Below are 18,048 nucleotides of genomic sequence, written 5' to 3'. Positions count from 1 at the left end.
GGTTTAGAGTGCATAGAGAGTCAATGTTAACAGACAAACTCAAGTGGTGGTGTCTACAGGCTCATGTGGATTTTGAGTTACCCATAACAAAGACAGAAGTTGGAGAGAATGATTAGCAAGAAAATGGCTAGGAGCGCCACGCTGCCTTAGCAATGCAGCACTGTATGAGAAGGGGTGTCTGAGGTACTATCTTGTCTCAACGAGAAATTCAAATGTAAGACTGCTAACAAAATCTAAAGACAGAACAGTTACAGGTGCAACACAACACCTGTTGCTGCAGAAATGGTCCCTTAAAGAAGCTATAAGTTGTGCTGACAATTATTTTTTAAGAGTGGGTGCCACTTATTTTTTTAAATAGCAGCAATCTCATTTTGGAAACACTTGATTTTATCATTACCGTATCGGCTAAATCGCAGAAGGTGCACTAAAATGGAGTAAAGAATACTTTGGGACACATATAATTCACTGGAGGTCAAACAACATTGGAAGAATCTCCCTGTCTGCCACCACCGGGCTACTGGAGTGGTTGATGTCATCACAGCAATAACTAACAAGGTAAAGGGTATCAGGAGAGAGAGGAGGAAGGCAGACTATTGGTACAAGGTGCCACGAGGAACTTGAGTTTGAGTTGAAAGTGTGTAGAAAGGTCTGGCAAGGCAAGACAAATGTATCAATAATACTCAGTTTATTTGAATGAGTGAGTATTTAACCAATTAGAAGTTCATGTTTCACTTTAATTCACATGGAGGGGTGGAGCTAAGCAACAACAACATTAAAAAAATCCCATCCAACACGTACCATGTTTTTAGCATTAGTGAACCAAATTGGAAAAAAGGGTAACTACATAAATCTTAACAATGGAGTAAAGATCAACACAACCAACTATCCTACATGAAATGCATGACTGCACACATATTACATTCTCTTGTTTAAAGACCACTAGCATTGTATTGTGGATCTGTAATGCTCCAATGCAAGCTAATGTAAAAGCACATTACAATATAATCCAGAAGATAATTAATGAGAACTTGAGACTGATACAATTCAAATTATTCAACAGAGTTTATTATTCCCACCCCACCCCACACCATAACATTGTGTGTGTGTGTGTGTGTGTGTGTGTGTGTGTGTGTGTGTGTGTGTGCTAAATGTTATTGAAGTGATGCATCTATTCAAACAGCAGTCACCATTAGTGTGTGGCTACAGGTGTTTAGCAGCAGAGCTGTTTTTAAGTCTTTTGGTACAAGTCCAAGTCAAGTCTTAAGTCACTTGAGACAAGTCTCAAGTCAAGTCACAAGTCTTTCAGGGCTTACTGTAAGTATTCATAATTGCAAGTCAAGATGCAAGTCTTTCAGGTCTGTGAATGCTGACCATGCCCATTACAATGACATGGGACCAGTTCTTGTGTTTTGTAAGTTTTCCTTTCAAAGCTTTATTCTATTCTTTTTCTTTGTCGCAGACCTGGCTAGAACATGACATTAGACAGTGGATAACACCATGATAGCAATGATCCCATGTACAGAGATGGAGTGAGCGGATTATTTTTCCGGCTGCGTTCTAATACTACCGTCCCTTGCAGTTGAGGGCTTTTATTTTACAACTTTAATTTTGCTGGTTAACTTGATGCCCACTCACTGGGTTCAGAGGTATCTAACACAAGGCAGAGTCCAGTTTGGGATGAGGTTGGGATATGATTGGCATGCCTGGTGATTGATGACATATGTGGTTTTGATAGTGAATGTCCCCTATCACAAACAAACTGAATGAATGATGAAGTGGCGTATGAATTTGGCCGAGCGTCAGGATACTGTGAATCAGCTGTATAGGATTTAGCAGACATTGATCTGACTGTATTTCCTATTGCAAATGAATATAATGACTCAACTTACATTGGCCAGAATGCAAAAAGACAATCAATTGTTAAACTGAAGATCCAGATTCAATCGAAGCTGTCAGACGCGACAATCCATTCACAGCAACCTCCTGGGTGTGTGTTACATGTATCCAAGCTGCTTTTAAGGATTGCACAATTGGGAAGGACAATAAGAAAGGGAGAGAGTGTGACGGCCGCGGAAACAGGAGACTTACAGGGAATTCTTCACACAAATATTGCAATTATTTCCTATCAGACATTGTTGGACAAAATGGATTACTTGGACAGCTTAACTTTATTCATATACATTTATTCTTTTTTATTTCTTTTCTTGTTTCTCCTGTTCGCCACTTTCATCCCGGTGCAGCTGGACCAGCTGGAGGCTTGGCGGTGTGTTTATGCTTCAAGGCTGTTAGACAACATTTAGGCCTATATCACACACACACACACACACACACACACACACACACACAGACACACACACCTAAGAAGCATGTGACATCCAATTGCACATACATTTTGACTTATTTTACATACATTAGTCTTGAAAAGTTTGACTTGTAAATGCATGCATCTCCAAATAGAAAAAAAGTTCTACGTAATAGGCTAAATATCATTTAAAATGATCCAAACTCATTTTTCGCATTCAATCGGCGGCTTGGCCCGCCGTTTCTCCTCCACCAATTAGAACACGGCTTCGCTTCGCCATTCTAACTCATTATGACCTGACTGGAGGGAGCTGGACTCTACTCTACCAATCAGAGCCTGTCTCAGCTGCACTGATGACATCACAATCAGAATTCCGTGTTTGGTCGCAGCAGCTCAGGGCATAAAAAGCCCCGCTGGAGGTCTTGAGCTTCATACCTTACCACACTGTGTGGTAAGGTATGAACTCCCCTGGGCGCTGGTACAGCTGTTGCGTGGACTGCGGCAAGAGGCTCTCTTTGGGAACCTTTTTACATAGTCGTCATTTCACATCAGTAGCTATTGGACGCTTGATGGGCGTGTTTGGAAACTTTGTCTTATATTAAGTTAATAGTTCACTGAAATGTGTTTCTGAGAGAAATGAGGACCCTGTGAAAACAAGCCTTCAAATGATCGCAATCCTGTCAAAACCGGCTTTTTAAAAAAAAAGTTTTTATCTTTTTCTAGTTAATTTTGATAGTTTGGACCAGGTGGCGTGGCGGCTAGCAAATGCTGTTCGTTGAAGAGTTGGTGGTTGATACGAAGAGGTGCTGTTCACATCCCACTGAAGCCAACCTGCCAACCACTCCAAAGGTGTGGTCTGGCGGTTAGCGATGGCGGTTCGTTGAAGAGCTGGTGGTTGGTATGAAGAGACGTGGTTCGCCTCCCGCTGAAGCAAGCCTGCCAGCCAGTCCAAACAGTTTGTGCTCCTCGTTAGTATAGTGGCTAGTATCCCTGCCTACCACGCAGAGGCCAGACTGGGGTTCAATTCCCCGACAGGGAGGCAAGCTTCCCTGAATTTCCCCAAGGGGATTAATCAAGTGCTATCTTATCTTACCTTATCTTATCTTATCTTATAAGGTTGTAGGCCCTTGTCAAAGTCCACAGTAAGAGCTTTACCAGCGGCTCCAGGGAATGTGGTGGGTGCTGCCGCGGCTGCTCCTGCTGCTGCAGCAGTACCGTTAAGCCAGGTGGTATTAGTCAGTAGTGGCAAGCAACAACACTGCTGCTGCTGCTGCTACTACTACAGCTGCTGCAGCAGTACAGGCCTAGTAGTGGTAGTTCCAGTAGTTCTCATTACAGATATCTGAAATATCTTAAAGTAGCATTTTGGCTAGTCATAATGTAATGAGAGATATTGTAAATTGGCATTTAAGATATCTCTAATTACATTATGACCTGTCAAAATGCTAATTTAAGATATTTCATTTCATTATGACCAGTCGAAATGCTAATTTAAGATATCTCTAATTACATTATGATTAGTCAAAATGCTAATTTAAGGTATCTGTAATTACATTATGACTAGTCAAAATGCTAATTTAAGATATCTTTTATTACATTATGACTAGTCAAAATGCTAAATTAAGATTTCTTTTTTTACATTATGACTAGTCAAAATGCTAGAGGTATCAAACACAAGGCAGAGTCCAATTTGGGATGAGGTTGGGATATGACTGGCATGCTTGATTGATGACATATGTGGTTTCGATAGTGAATGTCCCGTATCACAAACAAACTGAATGAATGATGACGTGGCGTATGAATTATACAAGAGTACGGAGAATATCACCGGTAGATCCTGGACCCTCGTTTGGATGGTGAGTGATTCAAGGCTTATTTCAGGCTTTCAGGCTATGTGACATGCGGTGCGCTTGCGGGTTCCAAAAAGTTGAGATATTTTTATCTCAGGACACCATGGCCTGAAAAAAAAAAAGATGCCTCGCAACGCCTGCGCACCACGACCGCGCCGCTCTCGCTTTTCAGCGCGCCTGCAGCGTGCCCACATTGAGAATAATGGATTTGCCAGATTAATCTCACAGAAAAACGTGAAATGAACACGACATGTTAACAGCAAATTACGTGTTGGTGGAATGTAAAGTGTTACATTTATGTTTTCCCAGCACGAAACAGTTACGTGAAGGAGACACGACTATAAACAGGATGCTCGTCTCTGTACTCTACTATAGCTCCAACCAGCTCCAAAGAAATCTAATGGTCAGTACACTCAGTCACTGTAATTTCACAAACAAAATAAACAACTGGTCAACTAGCCTAGCACCTGAAGAAGAAACATTGGATCACTTTTAATTTACCATTAGCAGTTATACAGTACAGTATAACTTTATCGTCTGGCTGTGGCTTTGGTCTCGTCAGTACAATAAATTATAACGTCACACTCATACAGTTACATAAAATAATCACACAGCAAAAAAATAAATAGTTTTGTTGAGGAGGCTGATTGCACAAGTGACAAAGGATCTTTTGTACAGATTTTGCTTGGCCATTGGCATAAAGGTGCATTTCATTCATTTTTACAGGCTACTCTTAGCAGTTCTGACCATGCATTGGTGCAGTTAGTGCCAACATTACACAACCGCTGAAAGCAGTCTGGAGGTGGATCCCAGCACTACAGACAGGGAGGACTTCAGATATGTGAGCAATAGTTTTTACACCTACACACAGTCTACTCCTGTATCCTTTTCTGTGAGGCAGCTTGCATACCAAAGAAGATCATTGTACTACCACAATGCTATGCCAATAGTTTAATAAACTGAGGAAGATTAAAGAGCAGATTCACAGGAATGGGAAGAGAGGAAGAACACCTGGCAAAAACCCAGCTCAGCAAGGCCACCAATGCTCCAAAGTCCCAGTACAGCGCCAAACTGGAGAGTCAGTTTGCTAATGATCATTCAGGCTCTCAACTCACGGGCAAGCTACAGAAAAACGCCTGTACACCAGACCCCACACTTTCCGGTGACTTCAACTTCTACTATTGAATAACTTTCCATCCATCAGCCTTCAGACCCAGCCTCCTCCCTCATCATCACAAAAATGTTCCCATTGATAGATGGTGCTTAATAGGCAAAAATTCAGCTACATCATCTCTCAACTAAATAAAAATGATCATTTAAACTGGGTTTTGAAAAAACGAAAGTAATTCCAGGGGAGCAGTTTTCCAGATTTGCCTTGAATTTGTGTAATCACACATTCACAATCATGCCTCCCCCCTTTCATTCATAAACTACAAGCCATGGCCACTTTTGGGGAAAACGCTGAGGAGAGAAAACATTCTCTACTGAAACATTAGCTGTTTGATAACTTGCTTCTGCCATTCAATAAATTTATAAAGTTATCAAATAAACCCAGTCTCATTAAATAACTGTACTAATGAGCTGACGTCACACTAGAATAGACCATTTCAAATGAGTATTATAATGAGATATTATTCATGGGACTAAATTAAAAAGTAAGCACCTTGCATTCACATGAAACAGTGTACACTCATCATCATCTGAAAAGGCTACAGCAAATGTAATGTTCATTCATTTTCTTTACCCAGTTATTCCTACTCAGGGTCCTGAGGGGCTCAAGCCTATCCCAGCATGCACCGGGCAGAAAGCAGGGGAACAGGGCACAGGGCCTCCATTCCAACTGACTTGCATCTTTGGATTGTGGGAGGAAACCGGAACACCTGGAGGAAACCCATGCAAACTACTGAGCCACTGTGCCACCCATATGTTAACAAATTTAAATTGTAAATTATGATTGAATATTTACAGTTTAAAATTGATAGGAAAGTGGCCAGCTGGCTATCCTACCATTATATAAAAATATATAACGTGTATGTAGGGTGCACATTTTTCCAACATCTGTGAACATCTCAATAAAAGCAAAATGCTAACTGGCTAAGGCTAACAGTAATTTCTGTGCTGTTAGCATTCTGTGACCCTCTATCAAATCACTTGCAGCTGTCTGACAACAGAAATAGAAATGTATGTCAATGACAACACCTGTAGTGTGTGAAAAATATGTTGAAAATAAGTGATCACAGACAGAGTTGGAGGCCACAGAAAGTTCGTTTTTTAACATTGCTGGCAATGGTGAGAACCGATCTGTAGCCTACGGAAGTATGTCAACCATGCTGTGAAAAGGTCTATTAAAGCCGCTGTAGGTAGGTTTTATAAATTGCCATTTTGTCTAAATTCAGCAAAAGTAATCCCCATGTTGGGTGAACATAACTGAGCAAGATGATATGTCAGAATTTTGGCAATATTGATAGTGCCATTGTTCTGTGATTTGCTTTCAAATTAAATTTTGTGGCTTGTGTATCTGACCAATCGAGGTAAACTTTAGAGTGGGAGGGCTTCACTCCGAGCTGTCAATCATCTTCACACCCATTGCCACTGGCTGGGTGGGAAGTGTGTTCATATTCCTGTTTTCCTTCAAACCTACCTACCACAGCTTTAAGTTAGGGATTAGTCTGGGATTCAGGATTTGCTACAGCAAAATGACGTCATGACACCTAGCGTGGTAATTTTGAAAACTACAACTGCTCTCTGTTGGTTTCATGCCTCTCCCCTCTCAGGGACGGGGGCTGCTTTGTTATGCACAGACACTTGTTGCAGAAGGCTAGCATATTAGCCAGTTAGCTAGCGAACTCTGCTTTCCAAAAGTTGAGCAAACTGTGGCTGCATAGAGCAATGCTACTGTCGAAAATGTAATGGACAACAGCATTTTCAACCATATTTTATCGAGTCCACACTTCAGCCATATTTGTTTGAACAACAATACACTGCGGAGGAGATTTTTGTAAAGGAGGCAAGAACGAGCTGCCGCCACAAGTCAAGCTGCTGCCTCGGGGGAAGGTGTCACTGGGACAGACGGAGGAGCTGGAGAGGCACCGGCTAACAGTGACTAGTGTGGATATTGCACTGCCGTGCCCACAGAGACTGAGAGTATGCTGCAATGAATGGGACCGTGCACAGTTTTTGCTTGAATTCATGGCTGACAAGGAACAGGGATCATTATATGTTACTCAACACCTACTTGTCGACATACACATGTACAGCAGCATCTTAGAAACATTCCTCTGCACAACCAACAGGATTAAATGGGGGAAGGGACAGGCACCAGCAGACCGAAAAGTTCCTTCAACTGGCTACACTATGCTAACTTGACAAATATTATGCACATAAACTGACTGATTCTGTACCTGACCCTGACCTATGGACTGTGCATATCTGTGTACTTGCATGCACTTTGCTATGCTTTATGCTGTGCTATGACTTTTTGCTCAATAACTCTTTAGATAACGTTATTATGAAGAGCTAATATTGTCGTATGTTTTGCGAACTGCGGAGACGTTGCCATTGGCAACAAAGGCTCAGCTTCCGCTTAGACAAAGTATGTAAACTTTCCTTGGGTTTTGACCTAGTCGTACAATCGAGCGCTAAACAAGGGACAGGCATGTTCAGTTCCTTTTTCTCTTTTTATTTACAGTTTCTAGGTCTCATTGCCAACTATCGCTAGGCTAGTCCAGCTAAGGTACCATAGCTATCGTACTGTGCTAAGTAAACAATGTATTTCTCTCCTCTCTTGTCTTGGTTGACCACACCATTTTTGAACTAGCCACACCCTGACATAATGCCATTGGTCTAGAGATGTATCTAGTGCTCAGTGTAGCTCAAGGCATGAATTTCTGCAACCTGGCAACTCTATTTCTCTGGTGAAATTGGTACACGGCAAGGTGTCCAATCTGATAAGCTTCCTGAAATCCTTGAACCCTTTTCTGTTACAGGAGTAAATCATATGGTTTGAAAGTATTTGCAATAAAGTATAAAATCTCACCTTTGTGTGGCTTGTCCTAGTCGTTTTCATATGGATGTCTTAAAAAGTGGCTGCCACTCTGCTACGCGGCGAGGCCCCAACGGGGCTAACGTTTTACAGCTCACAGGGAAGAGGCGTAGAAGAGTGGCAGCCATTTTTAAGACATCCCTATGACACAAAGGTGAGATTTTATACTTTATTGCAAATACTTTCAAACAATAGGATTTACTTGTGTAACAGAAAAGGATTCAAGGATTTCAGAAAGCTTATCAGATTGGCAAAATTTGGTCTGGAAACCTTGCCCAAATTAAGTCAAAGTGCCGCCAAGATTTTGTACACACGTTTTTTTAATGGAACGACTTGGCACTGTCGTTCCATTAAAAAACTGGCACTGGCACTACACTGTGTGGGTGCCAGTCTCAACAGGGCTATTCTGGACTATGTATGGGCATGGTTAAGCGAGTTTATGTCCATTAACCCTCCTGGTGTCACCTTCCTTTAATAGGCTTAGTTATGAAGAATTATGAAAATACATGTTTGCTTTGCCCTACAGATGAGCACAGGTAGATGTAGAGACATGCTATCTTGATTGTGTGTCTGCACTACTATCAAGTACAGCCATCAATGGATGGAATGGGATATTAAAAGTGGTGCCAAATTGGCTTTGGGCAGTCAGAAAGTTTTGCATTTTTTACTTCTAATTTCGATATCTCGCATTAGTCACCTTTCCATTAAACTTGTCAACTTTCTCTTCTAAGTCTATCATCCAAATTTCCTGGGTCTTAATAAAATGGTATGTTATGACTCCCCAAAGAGTTATGTTACCTTTGAGTAGAAATATATAGTTAATTGGATTTTGAACTTCATGCAGCTGCTAATGGCTATGCCATGTCTGCGACTAGTTGGAATTGATGTGCTTTGCTGGGAGACACATCCATCATTCACGTTGATAAGTCTATGTGTGGATAGACTTCTATATCCATCTTAATTGTGTGACCGACACTGAATTATGAATTGCAGTGTTTTGTTAATGGCTGGAATGAAGTAGAGAAAGAGAAAAAATAGAGGCAGTAGACTCCTAACAGGTTAGTAGTGTCTATGTTTCCTGCATACATCCTCACCATGCTGTGTAACCTACATAACGCAAATCCACATTCAGTTTAAACTTCACGCGTCTCTTAAGCCCTACTCCATGCTGGACACTGTTTTTTTATTTTTTTTATTTCACAATTTGGAATTCCCTGTAAAGCGGTCATATTTTTCTTCTCCTTTGAAATTTCTGGCAAAATAAAGGCTGCACCCAAGGTTAGAAACGCATTTTCTGAACTTGCTAGCTGCCAAGCATATAGTCCACTGGTGTCTTATGTAGGCTATAAGGTGAGCTTGGTCTGTAATGCTGTGTATCCATGTTTCCAACAAACTGCCAGTATTTAACACCTACTTGCTGACATGAGTAAAAGGGATGAAGGTTTACAGCTTAGTTAGTTTCTGTAGATCTCAGGTTTTAAAAAAATTGTAAAGTTAGCTACACTTGCTGTGACATTTTCATGCCATGTACACTGTGGGAATGCCTAGTTTACAGGTACTCTTGCGGGACATCAGTGAAGACGGTGGAATTTGTTTTTCATTCCCTGCAATGGTCCTGTACCGGTATCTATTGCCAGATTTGCATTTACCCATAGTCTCATTCTGGGGTCCAGGATCCAGAAAAAGTGTCACCTTATCTTATGTGGAAAACATATTGTCTTATCTTAGGTAGGCCCAGCAAAGATAGGTCAGTGACCCATTTTAGTCCATGGCAATTCTTTTTTGTTACAGGATACATGGTTTTCAAACGGATACACTGATGCACTCCTACAATCTGACTAGTTTAGCCATAGGGTAGTGACTGCATGTACAGGGAATGGATCAGTCCGGGCTCAAAACAAGATCAGTGGGTAAGAAATGAAGACACAGTTGTAAAGCAGAGATGATGTCGGTTTGTATAGAATCGGCTGATCAACACAAAAAACACAATTCAGCACAACCCAACACACAATTAAATCACTAAAAGCTGTGAAAATCAGGTTAATAAATCATGAACACCAGCATCAGCACATTCCACACTGAACCCTAGTGAATGGATGTAGATAGGTGAGAGTCCACAAACCCAGTGCAGCACAAGGTGCAGTAGTGTGTGTAATGTGATTGTGTGAAATGTCCACAGTTCGTATTTTACCACACTCAAGAGTGTAGCACAGCCTGGGATAGATTCAAACAGGCAGTCCTTCCAAGAAAACCGAGGGAGAATATCTTCTGCATTTAAGAAGATCTTCAGGGGTCAAACTTTAGAGGCTTGGCATCCAAATGGATTAAATTGACACTACCACTACTACTACTACTACAGTTATGTCTTCTGTACCTCAAAAATGCTCACACTACCCTTGGGGAGAGTCAAATGTTCAAACAATACCAAGTGCATGCATACTGGAGAGTCATAAAGGTACTAAAATCGCAGTTACATGTAGATTATGCGCTGGCTAATTACTGTGCATTGCTGAAAAATGATCTGGAGGACAGATTCAAGGGGGTGAAAGAGCTGGATGCCACCTGCCAGTTACCCATTACTGCTGTAGCTTATGGTAACAGTAGACCTGTGTGCAGTAACATGGGTTTATGATGAGGTGTGAGGGCTGCTTGGGTAGTGGGCATAGAAATAGTCAGTCTCAGGGCCCTTTATAGTCCCGATCCGAAGACTCAGAAAAGATAAAGACCCTTTTCTGCGTCATATCTCTATTTCTGTCAGTATCTGATTTTTAGAATTTGTAAATAAGGACAGTGCAGTGACAATGTTTTACTTCAAATGATCTAAAACATGTCACCACCACTTTATTTTGTTTATCAAACAAACACATCTCCTTTTTCTTTGCCTCCATCAAACTATTTTATTGTAATGACTACTGTTAAGAAAAGCAGCAAATTGTTGGATGTGAAAACAAAGCATCTGAACAAGCCCCCCGGACACTTTCTTACTTTTAGCAGTCTCCCGGGAATTTTGGATGGGTCCCTCTGGGCACAATCACTGTTGACTGAATTGTCTAGTTTGGTACACTGATGCAACTAGGACATTTAGGTGGTGAGCATTTTTAACATTTTTTTTAGCCTGTCTGGGTCAAATAATCTTGGATTGAATGTACACCTCTATGTCTCAAAAATAGTCCATTTGTCTCGAGTAGCGCAATACCAAATATTACTAGCGGTTGGGGTCCTGACATTTCTGGTGCCCCAGGTGAGCTCAAGTTACCTTAATTGCAACTTATTACTGCCACATGTCAGAAGCACATGTTAAAAACAGCAGGAATCTAGTTAAACCTAATGAACATCCAAACTAAATCACCCTTAAATCTAGCCATATAAACCATTGTAAGCAACTCATGGGTATCATGAGCATGTATGGGTCTTCATCAGTAAACAGTCACCCCTCCCTTGTATCCATCAATTAAGCGCTCCTGTGGGCACTTATGAGAGGGACAATGTTGTTGTACGTTGCTCTAGGTGGCTCTATGTTGCCTATGTGTAATTGGTTTCATCTAGTAGTTATTTCCTCTGTTCTAATATTTAATCAAGTATTTGCTATTTCTCTAGCAACTTGCGACTGGTTTGGGAGGCTACTGTTTCTCTAGAATTCTAGAAAACTGGGGGAACAATGGTAGGAAAAAGTAATATGAAAGATTTTTCCTCATATATATAAAATTCATTTTCAGTGGCTTCTACTTGCTCTATTCAATCTTGCCAGAAATAAAAAAATAAATGAATATGGAAAATGAAGAAGCAAAATATCCACTGGTTTAGTTGTATTTATGAATTTAGAGCACTAGGTTGCCATATTACAAACTGTGTAATTAGGAATTAGTTTCTTAACATATCTCTCTGAGAGACACTTGCATGTACAGTATGTGTTTTAGAGGTGTCAGAGCGCAGGGGCAGAAGCAAGAAGAATAGAAGCAAAAAATAACAATATCGCCATTATAGATGCATTTGTGTATGTATTTGTTAGATCCATACAATTAATATCTCCAGCTGAAACTCTTTTCTAAATGGGACTGATTGTCCTGTGCGACCAAGGATTTATAATGTGATTGCGAAAACGGATTCTTGCGCATATTCAAGGGGGAAATGTTTATGTGAACCACTGCACCATATATATGGAGTGTATGAAATGCACTCCCATATACATTTAAAGATATGATTGTGTATAACTGATTCTGTTTGCGGTTTCCCACAGGCTGATAAGGTGCAAAGTTTATACTGTTCTTACCTCAGCCCATATAAGACAGTGCCATCGGGATGCAGTCGAATCATACGGTTCTTTACTGTCACCCCATGAAGAAAGGACTTCTTGTCATTAAGGAAGTAGGTGTCAGGGAGCCACAGCTGGTCTGCTACACGGTTATCCAGAGTCAGGTTTAGGTTCAGCTCACCATAGGCCAACCGCTTATCTCGCCAACTCTGCTGGAAATACATTGTGATGGTGTAGTCCTAGGAAGGAAGAAAAACTTACATGAGCCCAAAGGCAAAAAAAGCAGTTCACCATCGTTGTACTCCAAGTCATGAGCTACTATAACAATTTTCTAAACAAAATCTGTCTGTGAAACATCATGCAACCTCACCAGACTATTCCTGTGTTCTTTTATTGGTTATTGCCAATGCCTAACCAAATTACACAATTGCATCGCTTACATTGGAGTGACAATTAACAAAAAATGTGGTACCATCAAAAAATAGTGGACATGGTTCCTCCTGTGTTGGGTAACACTAAGTCTTGATTTAGATCACAGGCACATTATTTTATGGTATTATATTGGAAACAATTCTACGTGTGAGTTCTTTAATCAATTGACCAGCAGTACCATCATCAAGGTGGTGTGTTATTAACTGTCATGAAAAAAAAAAAAAAAGTCATTTCAAAAAGGGCAAAAATAAAGACGGGCAACTTTGATAGTGGTACAGTAGCAGTGAAAAAATGTATGCGTCATGAGCCAGAAACTCTTTTTTTTATGACCTCCCATAATGAAAATTGTTTTGCTTTTTACACAAGCAAGATAAAAACTAAAGTGCTGAGCATTTGTAGATAAAGGACATGGAGAGCGAACCAACAAATAAAGCTGAATGCCAAACAGTGGCTGTAATATAACTCTAATTTGATCACAGAGCTCAAATATAGAATCAATGCCCACATTCGATTAAGAATTGATCTAGTGTCAGTGGAATATTTCCCCATCAGCACTGTTGTATAGTATCTAATTGGAAGAAAAAAAAAGCTCAAGCAGAGATATAACCTCTGCCAACCAACGCTTCACATTGCCGCTCTAGTCAAAGCAGTCTACCATCAGGCCCATGAGAGATATATATTATTCCACCAGATTGGCTTCATTTTAAACCCACACAGACCAATAAATCTTTCAAATGACCATGATACCAAACTTATGAGAGATGTTAAATCTCACCATTTGTAGTTTAAATTTGATTAAATTTAATTAATGGATGCGCACATTTTCAATGCCTTTCTAGTTTTACATACTGTATCATCAAAATCAAAAAGTTTGTCTTTGGTCATGTAGGATACAACAGCTCCATTTACTGTGTCGCCATGGTAACAATCTTGTTCCGAGGCAGTAAAACATAAAATGGACTGGGGTTGGGAAATATCTACCCAAAACAAGGCTGAGGGGAGAGACACTGCAGATTCAATAACTACTAAATGACCAACAAAGACGATAAAAATATCATTTTTAATCAAAGAAGTGTATGAATATTCATACTTTAGTGGATAAAACACCACCAATGAGGTTAAGTTCAATTTAGTGTTTTCTCTCTGACAGTATTAGATGATAAATGCTGCCAATTATTTTGGTTTCAGTATAATTATCTTAAAATACAAGTGAGCCATGATGTAGGCTGTCGCTACTTGACTAAGAGCAAATGTGAATGGTTATTCAGCTATACATAAAATTACCTATATTTGTAGAGTTGCCCTATATGAAAAGGGTATTCCATATTTTCCATAAAAATATGTTTGCATCAGATATTAGAATGCAATCTAACTGAAAGATTAACCTTGATAGATCTCCACAGGCATTTTTTTAATGAAAATACAGTATGGTTTTCAAGCAGTTGCAGACAAATATTTAAGTGATGAGACATAATGTGCTCATGGTAAGTCATTCCATATTTTCCTGCAATAAATGCGGTTCAAATGTATTTTTGAAACCTTTTCTGCTTTGTACTTAAAACAATAAACAATAGTAATGAACAACAAATCAATCAATTCTCCAATCAAATTAGTCAGTAAACATAAGAGTGATTTCAAAAATAGACTTGAGGAAAGGCACTCTAAATCAAAATGAGGAGGGTTGAGAAAAACTCAGACTTAAAAACAAAAATATTTTTGACTATGTACTGTCCCCGGAAACTGTCAGCAGTTAAAAGCATGCTGACTTTTTATCTACCTTTTGTTTGAGCCATTAAAATGTTTTTTTCCTCAACCCTCCTCATATTGATTTAAAATGCGTAGTGCCTTAGCAGAAATATTTTAGCTCTTGTGATAAGAGCATATAATATACGTTTTGGCTCATTATTAATGAAAAGTGCACCCAGTGTTCTCACTCTACATCTTAATCTGCAATAATTTACTCATACAACAGAAGAACAACTTTGCACAAGAGTGAATACCTCAAGCAAATCAAGAAAATGTTAGAAACAAAATCTGCTGTGGCTTTAAACAGAGAGAGAGAGAGAGAGAGAGAGAGAGAGAGAGAGAGAGAGAGAGAGAGGAGAGAGGGAGAGAGAGAAACACAAAATAGAAAAAGCTACTCCAACATCTGGGAAGAGTGAGCTACAGTGTGACTGACTGTGTCACATTGAGTAAAATAAAAAGGGAGTGCTAGAGACAAAATGACGCCATTGCTCAGACAGCAGCCATATTGCCTTCTTTAAAACATACTACTCAGCCTGAATTTCTCACAGCTCTCAAGTATGTGCAAGAGCACAAGAATATAGACGTGTAGTACTTCTTGTACAGTGGTTGATAATCTGATTGAATGACCAGTAGTTGCAGATAATTGAAAAAACATCCAGTCAAATTTCAGATTTATTGTGAAAACTAAGGTTCGATTTAGTGAAAAGTTGTTTAATAAGAGAAGGAGCTTTGTAACTCACCATGTTTACTTCTGAGATGGAGTCGATGCTTGCTATGTTGATGCTCATACCTACGATGACTGGAGGACCTGAGGGAACAAATGACACCCTGAAGTCAGATGCTGACAAAAGTACAAAAACATTGTTTCACGCAAGGACAGTTTTTGAAAGCAGTACAATGTCAATGTACAATGTCTGAATAATCAACTGTTCCAAGTAAAGTACATTGATGCAATGATAATAATGCTGTTCTTGCAAACCACAGCATAATTCATGTTTTATTTTAGGACTGTATCAATCTTATGCTATAAATAAATACGTTATACTGTACAAAGCATCCCTAAGGTGCCTATCCACCACCTATACTTTATGCTTACTGTTGAAAATTACAAATTTAACCTTTATGGGAACAGTCCAGCCAATAAACTTTTAGTTTTATTTCCACCAAATAAACAAATAAATAAAAGGGATAGTTCCATAAGATTCTGTGTATTGGTAAATGGTTTGTGTAAAAGTTACAAGGATATGGCTATCCATGGTTAAAAAACGTTAGCTATGGTTTAGCTGTAGCCGTAGTAATGAAGGCTTTTTTGTCTTTTGCACAAGAGTGTCTTGGCTTTCTCTTCTTTAAAATAGACTGCACCAGATGACAAGATTCATAATTAAAAGAAGAACATGCGGTGGGAGATTATGGACATGTTCAAATCTGTTGATGAACGAATGAAAGATGTTTTTAAGCAAACCACTGAACAAATACATACATATGCATACAATATGCGTGCGATAAAGCAAATCCAAATCTGTTGTTGCAATCTGGAGGATGTATGCAAGAAAGAGAGTATGCAAAGGTCATGTGCCCTCTGAAGCACATGTGACAGCACTGCAAACATGCACTCATCGGTACTAATTTCTCGGCTACCAATTTGTGTAAAAGAAGAGGCAGAGCCAACTGTGCATGGCAGAAAGCAGAGTATACTCCAACTAACTGATTGCAGTACATGCTGCAGACATGTAAACAGCTGTCCACATAGACTCACTTACATAGAAACACTCAGCCCACTCCAATATTCAGACAGCTTTGGGTTTACAAGGATAATCCATTCACAGTCCCCATGTACCCGCAGTCAATGTTGCCTACATGCCACACTACAATGGAGGAATGTATCAGGACTCTTCTTGATATTGAAAAGGCTCATTCTTCGCATCACCATTGGAGGAGCCTCCTGCTTTGAAGACATGCTAACCCACAGCAGGCAAACCCAAACATCCCCAAAAAGTGTGACAAAGTAGAGTATCCATTTCTAGAAGTCTTTGTCTAAGAGTCTCAAACTGAAGGAGCATTTCAGTGGCTTTCAGAAAAGCCGAGAAAATATGTCTTTTTCAATCATGTAATCACTAATAACTGACTTACTTAAGAAAATAAACAAATCTAGGGACTTGTTATGGAAATAAGCATAAGCTAGAATCATTATGATATAATGGACTGATATTGTTTCTGCTCAAATAAACCAGGCACTAAACAATATAAAGTGATCTGTCCATTCGACTCTCCCCACTACCTTCACAGACCTTTGTCTCGCCAGATATCTGACATCAGCACCTCTCACTGATCATCTTTCCAAACAGAAATATGTTTTTTTTCCTTGTGAAAAGCAGGAATAGCTATCAAGCTCAGAGGAAGCAGACACAAACTGCCCACGCATCTACCAGATGCTCCCTCCACTCAGACTCCTCATTTCCCAAAGGATAGTCTCTCCCTCAAGAACTATTACGTTTTTTCTTAAAGCTGCACTTGGCAAGTTTGCACAATGGCGGCCCCAAACGGCAACGGGACGTAACTGTTTGAAAACTGCACACAGCACACCCATGTTTACCAACCCAGCCGGTCTATAATGTGTATCAAAGGGGCGAGAGAGAGACAAAAGATCTAGTTGTGAAAAGAGTATAGATAGTGGCATTAGTTAGGCTAATATCTGTGCACAACGTTAAATAAGAGCTTTTTGAGAGTTCTTGGTTTGGGAATATGTACGTTAGGTAAAGAGAATATAATGTTTCAGTGTTTTTTTATTAGGACCATTTGTATGTGCATGCGGGAATGTCAGCGGACTCGAGAGAGTTTCTAATGAAAGAGTTATTCCACTTTTTATAAAAAAGAAGACGTTAGGAGCCTACATCTAATGATGACAAGACAGGAGATGAACCTGATTAGGAGAACCCTCATGACAAGGAATAGATCTTTACCCAACCAACAGGAATTTTGTAAGATTATTCTACATAAATTTCTCACAAAATTTGAATTCCAAGATAAATTACAGTATCCTTTACCTTCATAATGCTCCAAGTCAGGGGCGCTTTACTGATTGGGGACTTCATTATGTGCTATGAGAAAAAACAAAATCTGGAATGACCAATAATCTAGAATTAATTAATAGCCATTGCTTCTGCTTGTTAGCTGGCACTGGAGAGATGTGTACCAAGTTGTTTTCTCAGGCCTATTTCCTGCTCAAAGGAGTGATGAGAGCTATAGCAATCTCTTTTCTCTGAATCACTGGCTTGCAAAATGGTGTTCTGCATAGTGTGTGGGTTTTGTAGACAACAGGCGTACGTCCCGTAGTCAAGTCTGCTGATAGTAGTGTGCATCACTGTAGTAAGTCTCACATTCAGCATGCCAACATTTTTTGTTGCCAACATTAATTGTTTTTTTC

General features: G+C 39.8%; 1 protein-coding gene across 1 annotated transcript in view; it reads right to left on the bottom strand.

The window, feature by feature from the left end:
• The window catches only part of gabrb4 (gamma-aminobutyric acid type A receptor subunit beta4), a 66,926-nt gene that overhangs the window by 12,698 nt on the left and 36,180 nt on the right, over positions 1-18,048 (bottom strand). Inside the window, exons 2-3 of the mRNA XM_071915213.2 lie at positions 15,365-15,432; positions 12,465-12,685 (exon numbers count right to left, since the gene is read on the bottom strand). Of these exons, the coding sequence (XP_071771314.1) occupies positions 12,465-12,685; positions 15,365-15,432 (289 nt within the window). The remainder of the gene's footprint in view (positions 1-12,464; positions 12,686-15,364; positions 15,433-18,048) is intronic.

This window comes from Centroberyx gerrardi, chromosome 11, assembly GCF_048128805.1.
Source record: "Centroberyx gerrardi isolate f3 chromosome 11, fCenGer3.hap1.cur.20231027, whole genome shotgun sequence".
Lineage (NCBI taxonomy): Eukaryota > Metazoa > Chordata > Actinopteri > Beryciformes > Berycidae > Centroberyx > Centroberyx gerrardi.
The sequence above is the reverse complement of the archived record's forward strand: the minus strand, read 5'-3'. Positions and strand labels throughout refer to the sequence as shown.